The 15,723-nt window shown below is 51.4% G+C and overlaps 4 protein-coding genes and 3 non-coding genes across 7 annotated transcripts; 5 read left to right on the top strand and 2 right to left on the bottom strand.

The window, feature by feature from the left end:
• Positions 1–237: 237 nt before the first annotated feature.
• On the top strand, positions 238–2,643 carry BO70DRAFT_252657 (phosphatidate phosphatase App1 family protein; the record flags this gene model as incomplete). The annotated part of the gene is made up of 1 exon (XM_025538813.1): positions 238–2,643. A coding segment is annotated over one exon (2,406 nt), but the record flags the coding sequence as incomplete, so codon positions are not given.
• Positions 2,644–3,167: 524 nt separating this feature from the next.
• On the bottom strand, positions 3,168–3,241 carry BO70DRAFT_t44. The gene has a single exon. It is a non-coding gene; the product is annotated as a tRNA-Ile (tRNA).
• A 953-nt stretch (positions 3,242–4,194) lies between these two features.
• BO70DRAFT_t57 lies at positions 4,195–4,268 on the top strand. The gene has a single exon. It is a non-coding gene; the product is annotated as a tRNA-Ile (tRNA).
• A 400-nt stretch (positions 4,269–4,668) lies between these two features.
• Positions 4,669–5,747, top strand: BO70DRAFT_129993 (uncharacterized protein). Its single transcript, XM_025538016.1, has 2 exons — positions 4,669–5,472; positions 5,520–5,747. Exon 1 carries the CDS (start codon positions 4,754–4,756, stop codon positions 5,429–5,431), a length of 678 nt encoding a protein of 225 aa, XP_025402686.1. The 5' UTR covers positions 4,669–4,753; the 3' UTR covers positions 5,432–5,472; positions 5,520–5,747.
• A 529-nt stretch (positions 5,748–6,276) lies between these two features.
• Positions 6,277–6,350, top strand: BO70DRAFT_t58. Its single transcript has one exon. It is a non-coding gene; the product is annotated as a tRNA-Ile (tRNA).
• Positions 6,351–7,047: 697 nt separating this feature from the next.
• On the bottom strand, positions 7,048–10,026 carry BO70DRAFT_426290 (VIT and vWA domain-containing protein; the record flags this gene model as incomplete). The annotated part of the gene is made up of 5 exons (XM_025547767.1): positions 8,266–10,026; positions 7,872–8,137; positions 7,698–7,783; positions 7,436–7,633; positions 7,048–7,389 (listed from the first exon to the last, which is right to left on the bottom strand). Exons 1-5 carry the CDS (start codon positions 9,801–9,803, stop codon positions 7,048–7,050), a joined length of 2,430 nt encoding a protein of 809 aa, XP_025402685.1. The 5' UTR covers positions 9,804–10,026.
• Positions 10,027–10,977: 951 nt separating this feature from the next.
• BO70DRAFT_426289 (valyl-tRNA synthetase) lies at positions 10,978–14,540 on the top strand (the record flags this gene model as incomplete). The annotated part of the gene is made up of 7 exons (XM_025547766.1): positions 10,978–11,065; positions 11,127–11,303; positions 11,372–11,771; positions 11,851–13,361; positions 13,431–13,717; positions 13,770–14,082; positions 14,137–14,540. The coding sequence occupies 7 exons, from the start codon at positions 10,981–10,983 to the stop codon at positions 14,532–14,534; spliced, it is 3,171 nt and encodes a 1,056-aa protein (XP_025402684.1). The 3' UTR covers positions 14,535–14,540.
• Positions 14,541–15,723: the final 1,183 nt, after the last annotated feature.

Below are 15,723 nucleotides of genomic sequence, written 5' to 3'. Positions count from 1 at the left end.
CGCCGGGGAGTAGGGTCAGGGAAACGGGGGGTTCTGGGGTATTTGGTTGGGAAGGGAAGACGGTTGGTTGCGCCTACCTCCGGGAATACTGGACCGGTTCAGCGGTGGTTACGGGCTGGCAGCAGCAACAGCAAGGATAGCACCAATACCAATACCAATACCAATACCAATACCAAGGGCAAGGGCAAGTCAAACGACAGCGGCGCGCCAGAGACAATGTCGCAGTACGAATGGACGCCCGGAACCCGCCGCAAGAAGGTCTACGGGTACCTGAAAGCGGCAAACGAGCTCCGACAGACGTATGCGGCGCAGTGGTCGGCACAAATAAACGGGAGTGGGGGCCAGCAGCGCGAGTATGAGAATTATGGGAATACGCCAGGGGCGTTTCCCGATGTGGAGATTGCGAGGTCGGAGTTTGAGGAGATGGTTATTTTTCCGAGTTATGCGAGACGGTTGGTGAAGAGGGATGGGATGGGGGATGGGAACGGGAGGGGGAGCTTGTATGGTGGGAGGAGAGGCTCGAATGATACCATTGAGGAGTATAGGGGGGAGACTGGGGCGTTGGGGTCCGGGTGGGATGAGATGGAGGATGAGAATGCTGTTGTTGCGGTGGATGTTCGGGGCTGGGTGTATTCGCCTCATCGCGGGCCGATGACGCGGAAGCATCGGTTGATGGTTGCGCTGGCGAGGAAGTTGAGTGGCGTGCCGGCTCCGGCTAATAATGTGAATGAGGGGGGCGGCGGAGGTGGAGGTCCAGGTGGAAATGGGGGGTATCAGAGGACGAGTGACAAAGGGGAGGAGGAGTTGGTGGATACGGAGGCTCAGTCGATTATCAAGAACGCGGAGGGGAGGGCAGATTCGGCGTGGAAGGACAGCGCGGAGAATCAGTCGTCCCCTGGACGGCCTCTGCAGCGAGTCTCGACTGATACTACGCAGCTGACCAAGGATGAGATAACGGTGGCTAATGCGCATCTGATGGAGCGGCTGCGTCCGTTCCTCACGAATCCGGTCACAGAGGTGCCTATCACGGTGTTCTTTTTCAACGATGGCAAGAGTCAGTCGAGGAGCGTCATGACTGACGAGTCGGGTCACTTTCAGCTACGCGCGGCGTTGACGTTCGTTCCGACTCATATCCGCGTCTTGGCTTCGGAGGACCTCTCTGTTATGAAGGAGGTCCAGGTTATCGAGCCGACGGGCGTCAGCTTGATCAGTGATATCGACGATACGGTGAAACATTCGGCTATCACGAGTGGAGCGAAGGAGATGTTCCGCAATACATTCGTGCGCGAGCTGAACGAGTTGACCGTCGACGGAGTCACCGAATGGTATGGCAAGCTGGCCAAGATGGGAGTGGACATGCATTACGTCTCCAATGCGCCGTGGCAGCTCTATCCGCTTCTCGAACGCTACTTCAAGCTTGCGGGTCTCCCCCGGGGGTCTTTCCACCTGAAGCAGTACAGCGGTATGCTCCAGGGCATATTTGAACCAACAGCGGAGCGGAAGAGGGGCTCATTGGAGCAAATTCTCAGAGACTTTCCGTCCCGCAAGTTCATCCTTGTCGGTGATAGCGGCGAGGCGGACCTGGAGGTCTACACCGACATCGTCCTGGCGAACCCCGGACGAATTCTAGGGATCTTCATCCGCGACGTGACAACTTCGGACCGGAGAAAGTTCTTCGAGAAGTCGGTCGATCATCTGGAGCACGATCTGTCGCGGAGCCGCAGCACCCCTCAACTCGTGGACGATGCAGACACGGCATCGAACCGGCCTGCGTTGCCCCCTCGTCGGCCCACGAGGCCTGATCTATCAGATACCGTCAGCTTGGACAACGCCGACCTGATTGATCTCAGTGACGAGGCAGAGCAAAAAGTGCCACTGGTTGATATGAAAAAGCCCACCGCGCGTACGCCACCCACGAAACCCTCCAAACCATCCGCCCTCCGCTCCGTTTCGAACAACCCAGATCTGGGGAGAGATACAACCCCTCTGCAGGACACCATCAAACGCAAACCCATGCCCCCGCTCCCGCCACGCCGTTCCTCGACTAAACCAGACATCTCGACAGATCAAGACCTATACTGGATAACTTCCAACGTTAACGAACGCAATCCTTCCCAATTATCCCTCCGCCCTAGACCAGGTGCCCAAGGTCAAGAAACCGACCCAAGACCTACACGAAAACAACCCCCTCCACCCCCTCCCCCCCGTCGAGCAAACACCAACTCGTCAACAACAGGCTCCATCTCCTCCCAGAGCACCCAGAGCACACAACAGAGCACCAACCGCCTCCCGCCGCAAAAACAATCTTACCCCGCCGCCGCAGCAACAGCGGCCACTTCCGCCCTCCAATACGCCTCCGACCGTCTCCCCTGGTCTGCCTCCCCGTCTAATATCCTCCGTTCCACACAATCCAATTCCTCACTGAGCAGGACCAACACCAATACCAACTCTGGCAGCAACAACGGCAGCTCGAGCTATGCTCCAGCAGCTCCGCTTCCCAATAAACGGGAAGAGCTGTGGCGGAGGCGATGGGCACGTGCGGAGGAGTTGTTGGATAAGAAGGGCGTCGTGCTCGGGAGCTGGAGGGTCGGACGGGATGCGCAGGATGTTACGGTTTGGTTGGTTGAGGAGGCGATGAGGGATGCGAGGAGGCGGTAGGGTATTAGGAAACGGGGATGGGGGTGTATTAGATGGTAAGATGGTAGAAAGTATTATGGTTAGATAGCGTGGCATGACATTGGATTGCTGGGTTCCGATGCCGGCTTGTATGTATGTGTGGTATGTATATATGAATAACCTGCTAGAATATTTATGATGATTCTACACTCTTATGGATGGACGGACGTATTGGGCGATTATCAAATAATGGGAAGAAGTAGTGACACCTGGGGAGGAGGTTCTCGAGACAGCTGTTGGTCGAGCGATGATATGTCAAAGGAGGTGGTGGGTAAATAAATAATGATGCCGTCAGAATAAGCTGCTTCCACGCACACACCCACCGTGGTAGAACCAAATCACAAAAAGTTAATTCAGATTCCTTCCTTCCTTCCTTCCTTCCTTCCTCCCTCCCCATATCATATATATATATATTCAATCATACTATCCTATCTCATCTATCCATCCATTGTAAGGTGGGGCGGAACAGAGAATCAAAAAGCAAAAAGAGATGGTCCCAGAGGGGGTCGAACCCTCGACTTTAACGTTATTAGCGTTACGCTCTAACCAACTGAGCTATGGGACCCGGTTGATATATTCTGCCCAGGTTTGTTGTTATACAAGCCAGCTTAAATGTATAGGGAAGATTTGGCCTTGTAGTGCTTGTGTATATAGTTGGTGGGTAGAGAGAGACTGACTGTATCAGGTAGGTCTTTTGGTGGGGTGGAGGGTTGTGCTTTTTCTTTTTTTTTTCTTTTTTTTTTCTTTTTTTATAAAGGATAAATCTTGAGAGGGATTCCCGATTTGTGTTTAATGCTATTCAACCCGTGGGAGTCTGAGTGGATTGGTGTTCTGGACAGGTGTATATCGTCTGTGGGGGGGGCTGCGGTAGTGGCTTGATTTCGGGGGATCTGAGATTCAGTACCTCTTGGGCTGAAAGAGAGGGATTACAGTTGAGTATTTCTGCAGTATGTAGTGGGGATTTAATAGCGTTTGGCAAAGGATTAAATATGCCGTTAATGGTTGGGACATGGGATTTTCGCAATTATCTGTAAGGGGATGGGGGTATCAGCCTCTTGACTTTGAAAAGAGACCATGGGGGGGTTCATGCTATGGCTGGGCGATATTGGTGACGTTATATCAGGCAGGGTATTGTTGCTATGGTATGATATCACCAAGCGGGGTGCAATGAAAAGGAGGGGGGGGGATAGTTAGGTGGGTGGTACTTTTTTGTGATTCAGATAAGCTGGATTAATTTGATTTTTTTTTTAGATGTTGGATGCTGGTGAATGTTCCGTCATATACTTATTCGTCTCACGAATCCAAGTCCAGAAACAGGTACTCTTCGCGAAGCAAATCGAAACATGCCGGAGTAAAAGTAAGCGTTTAATTCAATTGATAATTCAAATTATCGAGTCAAGGTGAACTCGAACCCTGGAAGATCGCTACCTACACTTTTGTCTCAGAATCCATATTGTCTCTACTAAACCACAATCTAGGGTTGTGTAGCGCTAAACCAGCCGACCTCCACATCAACTGGGTCCCATAGCTCAGTTGGTTAGAGCGTAACGCTAATAACGTTAAAGTCGAGGGTTCGACCCCCTCTGGGACCATCTCTTTTTGCTCTTTGCCAGACACAACTATGTATGTATGGGTTGGTAACTCCGTACATTTTGCATCGCATGCTTTTTTTTCGTCGAGGCCGGTCGAATATTCAATTGAGTTGTCGGGCCGCTGGGGGCCTGCCACAGTGCCATGGTTGCCTGGGCATAATGCATGTTCCGTTGAAATGATGACTTCACTGCGCATAGTTAATGAGGCTCATCATATCTGCGAATGCCGAGGATACTTTGTCTAGTCAGACATTGGATTCTCATCGGATTATCATATCAGTGTCACAGTCACCCGCACAAGGATCCGAGAGCAGGTCCTCTCGGCCCTGAAGATGAGGCTTGGATGTGTGAGCAGATCGAACGGTTCGCTGAACTTGGCTTCCCCTGCGGCGCTGACATAGTCGGACGCATGACGAAGCCATCTACGATTTCATCCGCCTGTATCATGCGACAATGGGGCAATATACGTCCCCCCTCCCAAAAACATGTGGTCGGTTGTTGCTGAAAGGGGTTTTCTGATGGGCCTTCCTCAGAGGCGCCAGTCTCTCCTGCTCCATCTCTCGCTGCTGCATGAAAAATCGGCTGGCAAAACAATCCATGGGCAAGACTGGGCATCTGTGATGGAGTGTGCCAATGCCCAAGCATATGTCATGCCCCCCCACTTATCGTTCTCAAGGGGAGACAGGTCCGTCCATCAGGAGCTGGCTCCGCACTTGGATGAGGATGATGAGATGGTCCGCATCGACCCATACGGGCACACCAATGAAATGCATCTGATGCAATGGCTGACCGAAATTTTCATACCGCATGCAAAAGGTGGTGATGATTTAATGCCTCCTACGATGCGAACGCAGCTACTATTGATAGAGGGCTGGCATATTATGGTCCCATTCGACTTCTTTGTCACTTGCCCTGAACAGAACATCATACCCCTCTGCCCTCCCGGAATAGCATCACAAAATGTCCAGCCGCTCGATGTCGGTCTATTCCCCTCGGTGCTTCGAGAATACACTTCTAGGATGTATTCAACCCAACCCAGCTTCCCCCTCACAACGCTCACGAGGGAGGAATTCATCGAACATTACGAAGCCTCGCGCCTTGATATGGGCGGACCCAGTCTCCTGGTAGGGTGGATGGCAACCGGGCTTCGACCGTTTTCATAGAACAAGACCGCCAGTATAAAGTCGCCTACTGAAACGTTCCCGTAAGCTATACAGCACTGTCATCACGGAGTCTGAACTCACCGGGCAGGAAATCAGCTGTTGTTTCGATCTTGTGCGGAATGGATCCCCGGACACTTCAGCAGACGCTGCAGATGCCCTCGTGGAGTATCATGAGGGCAATCTCCAGACCACTGCCCGACTGCGCCGCGCCATGCAGGGACTTGAAGTGATGAGGGTAAAAAGCGCTCGCACGGGGTCGGAGTAGATGTACCTTGCATGAGAAGGGCTTGGAGTTTTGGAGTGGCGAAAATGCGGGAAGAATATATGAGAGAGGGGGGGGGGGGGGGGGGGGATACGAGCGAGGCACTTACTTAGTTACTCTGCTCATCGGAAATATGTACATATAGTAGTTTTCCGGGCTAGAGTCAACTAGTAACTATGTTGAATAGACGAGTAATCAATTGAATTGATTCCGTCTCCCTGGACATAGTTCAACCGTCTGGGCCTTCGGACTTGCATTCCACCCCCCCATCTCTTCCATCATTTACCCCAAGAAAATGCCTGACATGCACTTCTCCTTAGCCAACCGCCCTCCCTCCCCACCCCCCAGCACTTAATCCCCAGGGATCAATCAAGCACATAGACCTATAGTACATACTACTTTACAATTATCCCCCCCCTCACAAAAGCACCGGCCCAAACCCCTCCCCAACGCATACATACCCACCCACCAACACCATATATCCAAGCACGACCCCATGCCTCCCCCCTTTCAAAAACAAATTCTAGAATCAAACTAATTTTTGGCTTATAAGACATTAAAATGAGGCGGAATATATCAACCGGGTCCCATAGCTCAGTTGGTTAGAGCGTAACGCTAATAACGTTAAAGTCGAGGGTTCGACCCCCTCTGGGACCATTTCTTTTTGTTTTTTTTTGCCAGTACAACTAATTAACACCCCTGGTTATCAGCAGTAGTATCCTTTTTCATCCAGACCAAAAGCCTGTGTTGTCAGTCCACTTGAAAATACAAATTTGGTGGTGATGACGCAATCATGCGTGCGGTTCATTTCAGTTATATCTACATCGATTGATGACGAGGGGGTGATGGCGATGTTTTAAACAAACGCGAACCAACAACCCCGATTTATCATTATTCGGTGTAGATGGAACATGCACAACATGTTCTTATGACATTAAATAACATTTCAGCTGGATGGTAATGAATAGATGAGATGAGATGGTCAAACACTGACTCGGAATTTCTACCTTTTGACTTCTTCCAAATGCGCTGTCATGAATATATAAATAATCTCCAGGTAGCAGTTTTCATTCTAGTACTTGGTTAACTTGCGATAGACGGTATCATTGCTAATTACATATTAGCCCCCCAATCGGACATTAAGGCAGCAGAACGCCAGCTAATTACCACCAAACCCAACAGCCATCCTGCCTGCCAAATACTCCCAAAGCAATAGCATTCAAAGCCATACAAGAAAAAAGAAAGAAAAAAAAAGCATCCCATAACCCCAATCCCTCACCATCCTCCAACCCCCCACCATAACGACTAAAAACCCACAACAGCAGCAACAGCAAGAAACACTCACATAACCACTCTATCCACCACCCCACATTACAATGCCCCGAATCCTGTTCCTCAACCCCAGCAATTTCACCCCCCTTTCATCCATCCGGGCCGTCTTCTCATGCACCCACTCCCCAGCCTTCTCTCTCATCAAATCCCAAATATCCCTTGTACTGGCACACCGCTCTTCCAGATGAGCAATCACCAGAAGGGTAGCAAGGACCGTGGCATCGTCTCCCTGTGGGAAGTCCGCTGACACGAACTGACCTTCCTCGGTGAGCCACTGTGCTAGCTGCGTACGGGTCTTTTCTTGGTCCAGTTCCAGGGAAGCGAAAAGTGCGGGTGACCAGAGCCAGGTTCCATCGAAGGTTTGCTGGACGATCAGTGCGTGGAGCGGCGACGATGGTGGTGATGGGGACTCTTTTGCCGGACGGGCTGGACCAGCCGCGAGTCGCCGCGCCGGAGGGCCTGCCAATTGTTCGCGACATATTCGTGGGCTTGTGGTATGTGGAAGTGTATCCGGACTTCTGGAGGGAGGGGATGGCAGGAACGAAAACCCCTCTTCTCCAGTAGACATATATCTTGCCTCTCCTCCAGTAGATGTATACCTCAAAGACCTATGTTCGGAATTAGAACGCGCGAACCTCTGTTCCGAAGCCAAACCAGGTGGTAAACTATAACCTCCGCGAGCGCCACCACGAGGGCTACCACCAAGTCCACCACGAAAACCACCGCGAGCGTGATGGTCCATGGGTGAAGAAGTTCGCCTATCCCGGTGTTTCAAATCTGCCTTGGATATGATTTCGGATTCATGGACCTGGTCTCCTTCCAGCGCGACAAATGAGCAGTGTCGACCTGGGACCTGGAATTTGAGTCCGAGGCGCTGGCATTCAAGGATGGCGAGGGCTGATTTGGTTGAGGGTTCGAACGAAGAATGCGTGAGCCAGCCGTGCCCCTCCTCAAGCTCCACGATGGCTTTCCGGGCCGCGAGCTGGTGGATGGTTTCGCCGGAGCCGATGTCTTCGATGGGGACTTGTAGCTCGAGTGGACCGTGGTTGGAGGTGGCGTGTACGGAGAGGGATTGTGGGGTGCGGGTTGAGTTGAGAAGAAGGTAGACGGTGCTTCGGATGAAGGGGTATAGAATTGGGAATTTGTGAGGGGCCTGGATTATATTGGGAGGTGTGATGGATGGGGGGGTAGGGGGTTGCGTTCCGGGGCTTCGTTGAGCTCCTGGAAGGAGGGATCGAACAGGAGGATAGGCTTTTGGGGCAGCTTCTGGTCATCACTGGGCGTCGTAATTTCCCCATGGAGCGTTTCCGTCTCTGTCTCCTCTGGGTCGTGGTCCACCATGTTGAAGTCTCCCTCCGCGTCGTCATACTGTATCTTCAGGGTGTAATCGTAAATGTGTGGACCAAGGGCACCTTTCAGTATGCGCACTACCATGCGATCGAGCTCTTCATATGCAAGCACTGACTGGCCAATCCCATTCCCAGCCCGGGCAACACCCTGAATTAATGCATGTGAGACGGCTTCGCCAATGCCTAAGGTAAAGAAACGGGCGGTATGATCGGCGGACGTGGCCCGGACAAAGTGGAAGAGCTCTTCTTGGCGGGTGATCTCACCATCGGTGAGAATGAGTACCGCCAGGTCCTGGTTCTTGAGACGACTCTTCACGACTGCCTCAACGGCATCGAGCATATTGGTTCCTCCCATATCAGAGCTCATTGTCTCGACGAGAGCCAGTGCTCTGTGTAAGCTCACGGAGTTGTAGACTTGACTCCGCGACCAGAGGAGAGAGTGTCTACTACCGAACGAGCAGATATTGAACGAAATCCCGACAGGTAGAGACTTTAGAAAGACCTGCAAAGCGGATCGTAGGGTAGAGATCTTGTCTGACATGCTAGCACTTCGATCGACGACGAAGATCACTTCTGGACGCGCCGGGGGCAGGTGGAACTTGGGAACCAGTGTGGCCATTAGGGCTCGCTGGCTTAGGATGGTGGGATGCGACTCCAGAAGAGCGCGTGGCGAGTCCGTGTTGTCCGCTTTGACAATCAGCACAAATTCTTGATCCAGAAGTGGGTGTTCCTGCTCCAGGCGTAGCGATGCAGATGCATGATGGGGTGCGAAGTCGGCGGATGTCTCTGAGGAGGAAATGCGACCGAGGGAGACGTGGACGGGATGGCTGGGGGATTGAACTTCGCGAATAGCGGATCCTTTCTCCATCTTGACGTCTACTGTGATGGCGAGACCTTTCTGCTCGATGGACCGATCATATGAGAATGGGATGTCGTCAGATGCCGTAACCCCGTATCTGGGTGCAATAGCATTCGGTAAAGTGTAGCGGATGCCATCGGTTTGGCTATCTGTTTGGAGTTCGTGGACGAAGGTTATGTCGACCGTGATCAGGGCATGGGGCGTAACGTTTCCGATTCGCAACAGGAAGATATCCGACTCCTGGCCAGACTGATCGAGGACGGCTGCCGACTGGCCCTGGCTGGCTGCATTCTGATAGTCCTGGTTGGCCTGGTATTTGGTCCGGACCTCACTGCGTAGGATTCGGTCGCCCACACGGCACTGAAATCTCACGATACTGACGCCTTCATAGAGGGGAAAGCGATAAGCGACCTCGCTGATGGCCTCGGAGGTGCGGTTGGTGAATATCTGGGTGAGGGTGGTGCGTGAGGTGGTGGACAAGATGGTGGCATGAACCTGGAGGGCCACTTGGGGCAGATACCTCCAGCTCCCAGAGCTGGGGTGATGGTAGTAGCATCCCCAGTATACCATTGCTGCTCGCAGTTTGTGATGATTGTTTTTGTTTGAAGGGAGTTGAGCGAAAAGACACCGATCCACTCTTTATGCCCCTCATTCTCTGGGTCTGTCGTCAGAGTGTCGTGGTTGTGTACCAGTCTGACCCAGGCAAGCCCTGTCAAAGCTTATTCGACTTGGCTTCCACTCTGGGCAATTTGCCTCCGGGACTATCCGCCCGCTCACAACTGGCTATTCGCGGCCTCTCTCGGAGTGGTTTGTTGACACTCTTCTGAAGGTCAGAACAAGATATTGTGGATGGCGGTGGAAAGAATCAACACCTCAAGCTTGTCAGGGCATGCGCTATCTCAACTGGCGCTACCTACTAGGGTACTAGCGCCCATTTCTCGGTAGAGCCGCGATGAGTGGGCTGACACCTGGTGCTGGTGACTCGGGGGCGATAACGATGACAGTTCTCGAGGAGGGGCAGGGTCCATGCGTAAGCCCCGTGGTTCTGAGATCAGGGCAAGGGGTCTACCCGATCCACTGCAGTGGGGCGGATCCATGAGAACAAGTTGCTTAAGGAAAGAGCAACTGGGAGGTTGGGACGCGCGGAGTAGAGAGGACCTTTTGGACAAGATCACTCCACTCTTTTCGACGTTATGGGCTTTTTCGAATATCCAATGCTCATTCACTGATATTCTGCCCGAGTAACAACCATGGACGATGATTTCTATCAAACACGACCATGTTGGCCCCTGTCTATAGATCCACGATCAAACAAGTCTTAATCGTGCCCATTCTCGAATGCAACCCCCGTCTCTGATTGTCAGACATACGGGCTGGCTCTTGCCTCGGAAAATTGACTTATAACACCGATCGAAGCGACCGAAGCGCCTTTCGCACGCCATAGAGATAGTCCATTGCATTAAATAATGGCCTTGAATATCTAGAAATCCCGCCCGAGGATCTCCGGACTCGGCAGGATCGATCTATCTATCAGCCCTATCTGCAGTATTCCGTGCCCTAACGGATTACCCTCCCTGCCTCCCTGTGACTCATCGCCCGAGCAATGTCACTATATCATCCCTATGACTGCACTTAACCCCTGTCATCACAACTTATTTAGTAAAAGAGTTTCTGATATTCCTCATACAACGTGATCCATTCATTGCGCACTGTTCGTCTATCGACCGGAAGAGTTGCTCGTCGAAAGATGTCCCCAGCCAACACACTAAGTCCCGGGGCGGGCGCGAGCCCTAACAGCGACAGCAAATCCGCCGTCAAGGCAAAACGAGAGGGTAAGTCTGATCGAGATACCTCAACGCAAGACACCCTCACAATTAACCCACCAACAAACAGCGGAAAAGGAGCGCCAGAAGGCCGAAAAGGCGAAGCGACTTGCCGAGAAAGAAGCAAGAAAGAAACAAGTAGTCGTTCCCAAACCCCCGTCGACCAAGCGTCAACACTGGTCCAGGGCCGCGCTGAACGGGCCACTGCCGGAATATGTGGAGGAAACTCCCAAAAGAGAGAAGAAGAGTAAGAAGCCCACTATACAATTCCTGGGATTTTGGGTTTACAAAGTTACTCACGATCGGGAATTATAGTCCTCAAGCCCTTTGACAACCCCTTCAACGATGCATATATCCCAAAAGTGGTCGAATCGGCCTGGAATGACTGGTGGGAGGCGGAGGGATTTTTCCAGCCCCAGTTCGACGGCGTCGACCAAAAGCCAAAGCCTGCCGGCACGTATGTCATCCCGATTCCGCCTCCCAATGTGACAGGCGCGCTACACTGTGGACATGCGCTGGGTACGGCGTTGCAGGATTGCTTGGTTCGATGGCATCGGATGAGGGGGTTTACTACGCTCTATCTTCCGGGATGTGATCATGCCAGTATATCCACCCAGAGTGTGATTGAGAATATGCTGTGGAGGAGGGAGAAGAAGACAAGACATGATCTTGGACGAGAACAGTTTCTTCATAGGGCGTTGGAGTGGAAAGAAGAGTTGGTTTTATCCCGATCACTATTAGTGGCTACCGTGTTCCAAAAAGCTATCATACTGACCGCTTGATTTCCCTTACAGATACCATTCGAAGATTACCAACGTGCTCAAAAGACTAGGAGGCTCATTCGACTGGACCCGCGAAGCGTTCACCATGGATGAGAACCTCTCCACCGCGGTGGCAGAGTGTTTCGTCCGGTTCCACGAAGAAGGATACATCTACCGATCGAGTCGGTTAGTGAACTGGTGCGTGCACTTCAACACCGCCATCTCAAATCTGGAGGTGGACACCAAAGAGCTGAAAGGACGGACATTGCTCGATGTCCCGGGGTACGAACGACCCGTGGAATTCGGAGTCCTGGTTTATTTCCGGTACCAGGTCCAAGGATCCGAGGAGACAATTGAGATTGCTACCACACGCCCGGAAACTATAATGGGAGATACCGCGGTTGCTGTACATCCGGACGATGCGCGGTATAAACATCTCATTGGTCGGAAGATTCAACACCCCTTCGTTGGTCATCTGCTCACCATCATTGCGGATGACTATGTGGATCCGGGGTATGGGACGGGAGCGGTGAAAATCACACCGGCGCATGATGCCAATGATTATGAGATTGGGAAGCGGCATAACCTCCCCTTTATCAGCATTTTGAACGATGATGGGACCCTGAATGCTAACGGGGGGAAGTATGCGGGCCAAAGACGGTTCGACGTTCGGTATGCCGTGGTCGAGGATTTGAAGGAGTTGGGTCTCTTCGTCAAGAAAGAGAGCAATCCCATGAAAGTGCCACTGTGCGTCAAATCAAAAGATGTCATAGAACCTCTGATGAAGCCGCAGTGGTGGATGCGTACCCGCGAACTGGCGGACGAAGCCATGCGAGTGGTTCGGGACGGTGAGATCAAGATCCAGCCGGATGTCGCGCGCATAAATTACTTTCGCTGGCTGGAGAACATCAATGACTGGTGTCTCTCGCGCCAGCTCTGGTGGGGACACCAGATACCTGCGTACCTCGTTGATCTGGAGGGTCGGTCAAGCGACGAAACTGAAAATACGCTGTGGGTTGCGGGTCGGACAGAAGAAGAGGCCCGCAAAAAGGCCGAATCCAAGTACCCTGGTCAAGCATTCACCCTCCGAAGGGATCCAGATGTTTTAGATACGTGGTTCTCCGCAGGTCTTTGGCCATTTTCCACTCTTGGCTGGCCACGGCAGACTCACGACCTGGAACATCTCTTCCCAACGTCCTTGCTGGAGACGGGGTGGGATATTTTGTTCTTCTGGGTTGCGCGGATGATCATGCTAAGTTTGAAACTGACGGGCAAAGTGCCTTTCAAGGAGGTCTATTGCCACTCACTGATCCGCGACTCGGAAGGCCGGAAGATGTCCAAATCCTTGGGGAATGTCATCGATCCCGTTGATGTGATGGAGGGGATCGAACTGCAACAACTGCACGACAAACTTCTCTTGGGCAATTTAGATCCCCGGGAGCTAAAGGTGGCCACGAAGTATCAAAAGTCCGCGTTCGCAGAAGGCATTCCAGAATGTGGAGCGGATGCCTTGCGATTCTCGCTCATCCAGTACACCACCGGAGGTAAGTAAGCATCCAAAAACCAGCCCGATACCGTTCAACTTCCCACTGACTCACCACTCGCGAGAATAGGCCCCTCTGACATATCCTTCGACGTGAAAGTTATATCCGGGTACCGCAGATTCTGCAACAAGATCTACCAGGCCGCCAAATTCGTTGTCAAGAACATTGGAGACGAATTCACCCCATCCCGAGCTCTAACCAGAACGGGCGATGAATCTCTGGCCGAGCGATGGATGCTGCATAAACTCAATACCGCAACACAAAATGTCAATCACGCTCTGAGCGAGAAGGAATTCTCTCGCGCTGCTCAGATTGTTTACCAATATTGGTGGGATCATCTGTGTCAAGTTTTTATTGTGAGCTTTTGCCCTTGTCCGGAAGATATCCCATGACTAACTGATAGCGTAGGAGCACTCTAAATTCTTCATCCAGAATGGATCAGACAAAGAGAGGGCATCCGTGCGGAATACCCTATATAATGCCTTAGATGGCGGACTCAGAATGGCTCACCCTTTTACTCCATTCATCTCCGAGGAATTGTGGCAGCGCTTGCCTCGACGACCGGATGATTCCACGCCGTCGATCGTCATAGCGCCGTATCCAGAATATTCTGAAGCTTTGATCGATGATGCTGCCGAAGCGGAGTATGAGACCGTGACTAAATGTGTCAAGGGCATCCGGTCGCTGATGGCGGGGTATGGCGTGCAGGATGATGCTAAAGGTAAGCCCATACCATCAAGACTGTTTATACATACACTGAAAAAAATAATTACAGTCTACATCCATGCAGACGACAGTCAAGCATACACTCTCATCCAACAAGAGTCCGGTAGCATAAAATCCCTCTCCGGGAAAGCCCTAGGCTCCCTGCACGTCCTCGAACCCACAGACAACCCTCCAGCTGGATGTGCCGTCCACGTGAGCTCTGCATCTACGTCGGTATTCTTGGAGATCAACGGCCGAATTGATACCAGCGAAGCTGTGGATAAAGCCAAGAAGCAGCTAGAGAAAATTAGTGAGGCCTTGTCGCGACAGCGCCGGACCATTGATGGGGAGGGGTGGGCGGAAAGAGTGGATGCGAATGTTAAGGCGGTTGAGTTGAGGAAGCTGAGCGATTTGGAGGCCGAGTATAAGAATGTGGTTGCGACGATTGAGCAGTTGGGGATTTCGTGATTGGAGATTAGCTTGGTAGGGGGTGATGGTTGGTGGTGGGTAGTGGGTAGATGTGCTTTCCAGGTGGGGTTCATGGGATAGATTTCGGTATGCATAATTACATTGTATGAGAGGCATAATAATAATAATAATTGCATGGCTCTTTCGAGGCAGATAATAGAGACATGAAGAATAGATTCCTGAGCTATCTTACTATTGAGTCATGGAGACTTGCCAGTTGTCTCTGGTCGCGTTGGAAAGTCGAAGGAGACACCGAGATCAAGTCCGTTAGCCTTTGGGTAAAAGTATTGATTAACGCTGCAGGGAACCAAAAAAAAGGAATTGCTCTCCGCAACTGAAGGGTTTCATTTAACGTTTTTATCTGATCTCGAGCGTAGGGAGCAGCAAATGACCTTAGAGAGTGGGAAGAGAGAAATCGATGATAAGATATCAATTATCGTTCAATCTGCACTTTGACATAGCAGAGAACTCGACTAAGACTGGGAAAGATATCTCCAAATTTCCCAGATCCACTCGTTTCATTATCTCCGCCATGAACCAGAAAGGCATTACTACATCCCTCTCCATATATCACCTGCGACCAGGGCAATGAATCCCATCATTTTCTCCTTGACACCCTTTTCCATCACCGCCTCCACTCTGTACAGTGCACTATGAGAGACGAAACTGTTAGCAAGGCTTCTCCTGGAATTTAGAGATCCATACACTTCCGAAATCACAAGCACTAGATAAATTCATGTGTTAGCACATATCTGTGTCCAGAGTCCAAATGGCTCCATACTGGTTAAAGATTCCTATCTTGCAACTGGTTCCATTGCACACCTGTGAATAAGCAAGAGCAATCAGCATACGTGCTGTTCGAATATATTCTGCTTCAGCTGGTGTCCTCTGCGGAGCAACGCCTCTTATGGGGCTGTGATAGAATCAAGAGAGATAGAGCATGAAATATACCCCATAATCTGTGCGCTTCTGCAATTTCTGCTTGGATTCGGTGGGCGCAGAAACTGCAAGACCCGCCAATAGAGCAAAGACGAAGGGGGTAAATCTCATTTTGGCAACGAAGATTCTTAAAACGAATACAATCGAGGTTGACTTGATCTTGATGCTGATCTTGATGGAGATGAGCTGAGTTGTTGATTTAGATGAACTAGCCCTGTCGACGCTGTTCTTATAGACGAATTTTCTCTCA

The sequence above is a fragment of the Aspergillus heteromorphus genome (assembly GCF_003184545.1).
Source record: "Aspergillus heteromorphus CBS 117.55 chromosome Unknown BO70scaffold_3, whole genome shotgun sequence".
NCBI lineage: Eukaryota > Fungi > Ascomycota > Eurotiomycetes > Eurotiales > Aspergillaceae > Aspergillus > Aspergillus heteromorphus.
The sequence above is the reverse complement of the archived record's forward strand: the minus strand, read 5'-3'. Positions and strand labels throughout refer to the sequence as shown.

Excerpts from the sequence above, each read along its gene's own strand:
- BO70DRAFT_129993 (XM_025538016.1), top strand. The coding sequence starts at position 4,754 with ATGTGGTCGGTTGTTGCTGAAAGGGGTTTTCTGATGGGCCTTCCTCAG.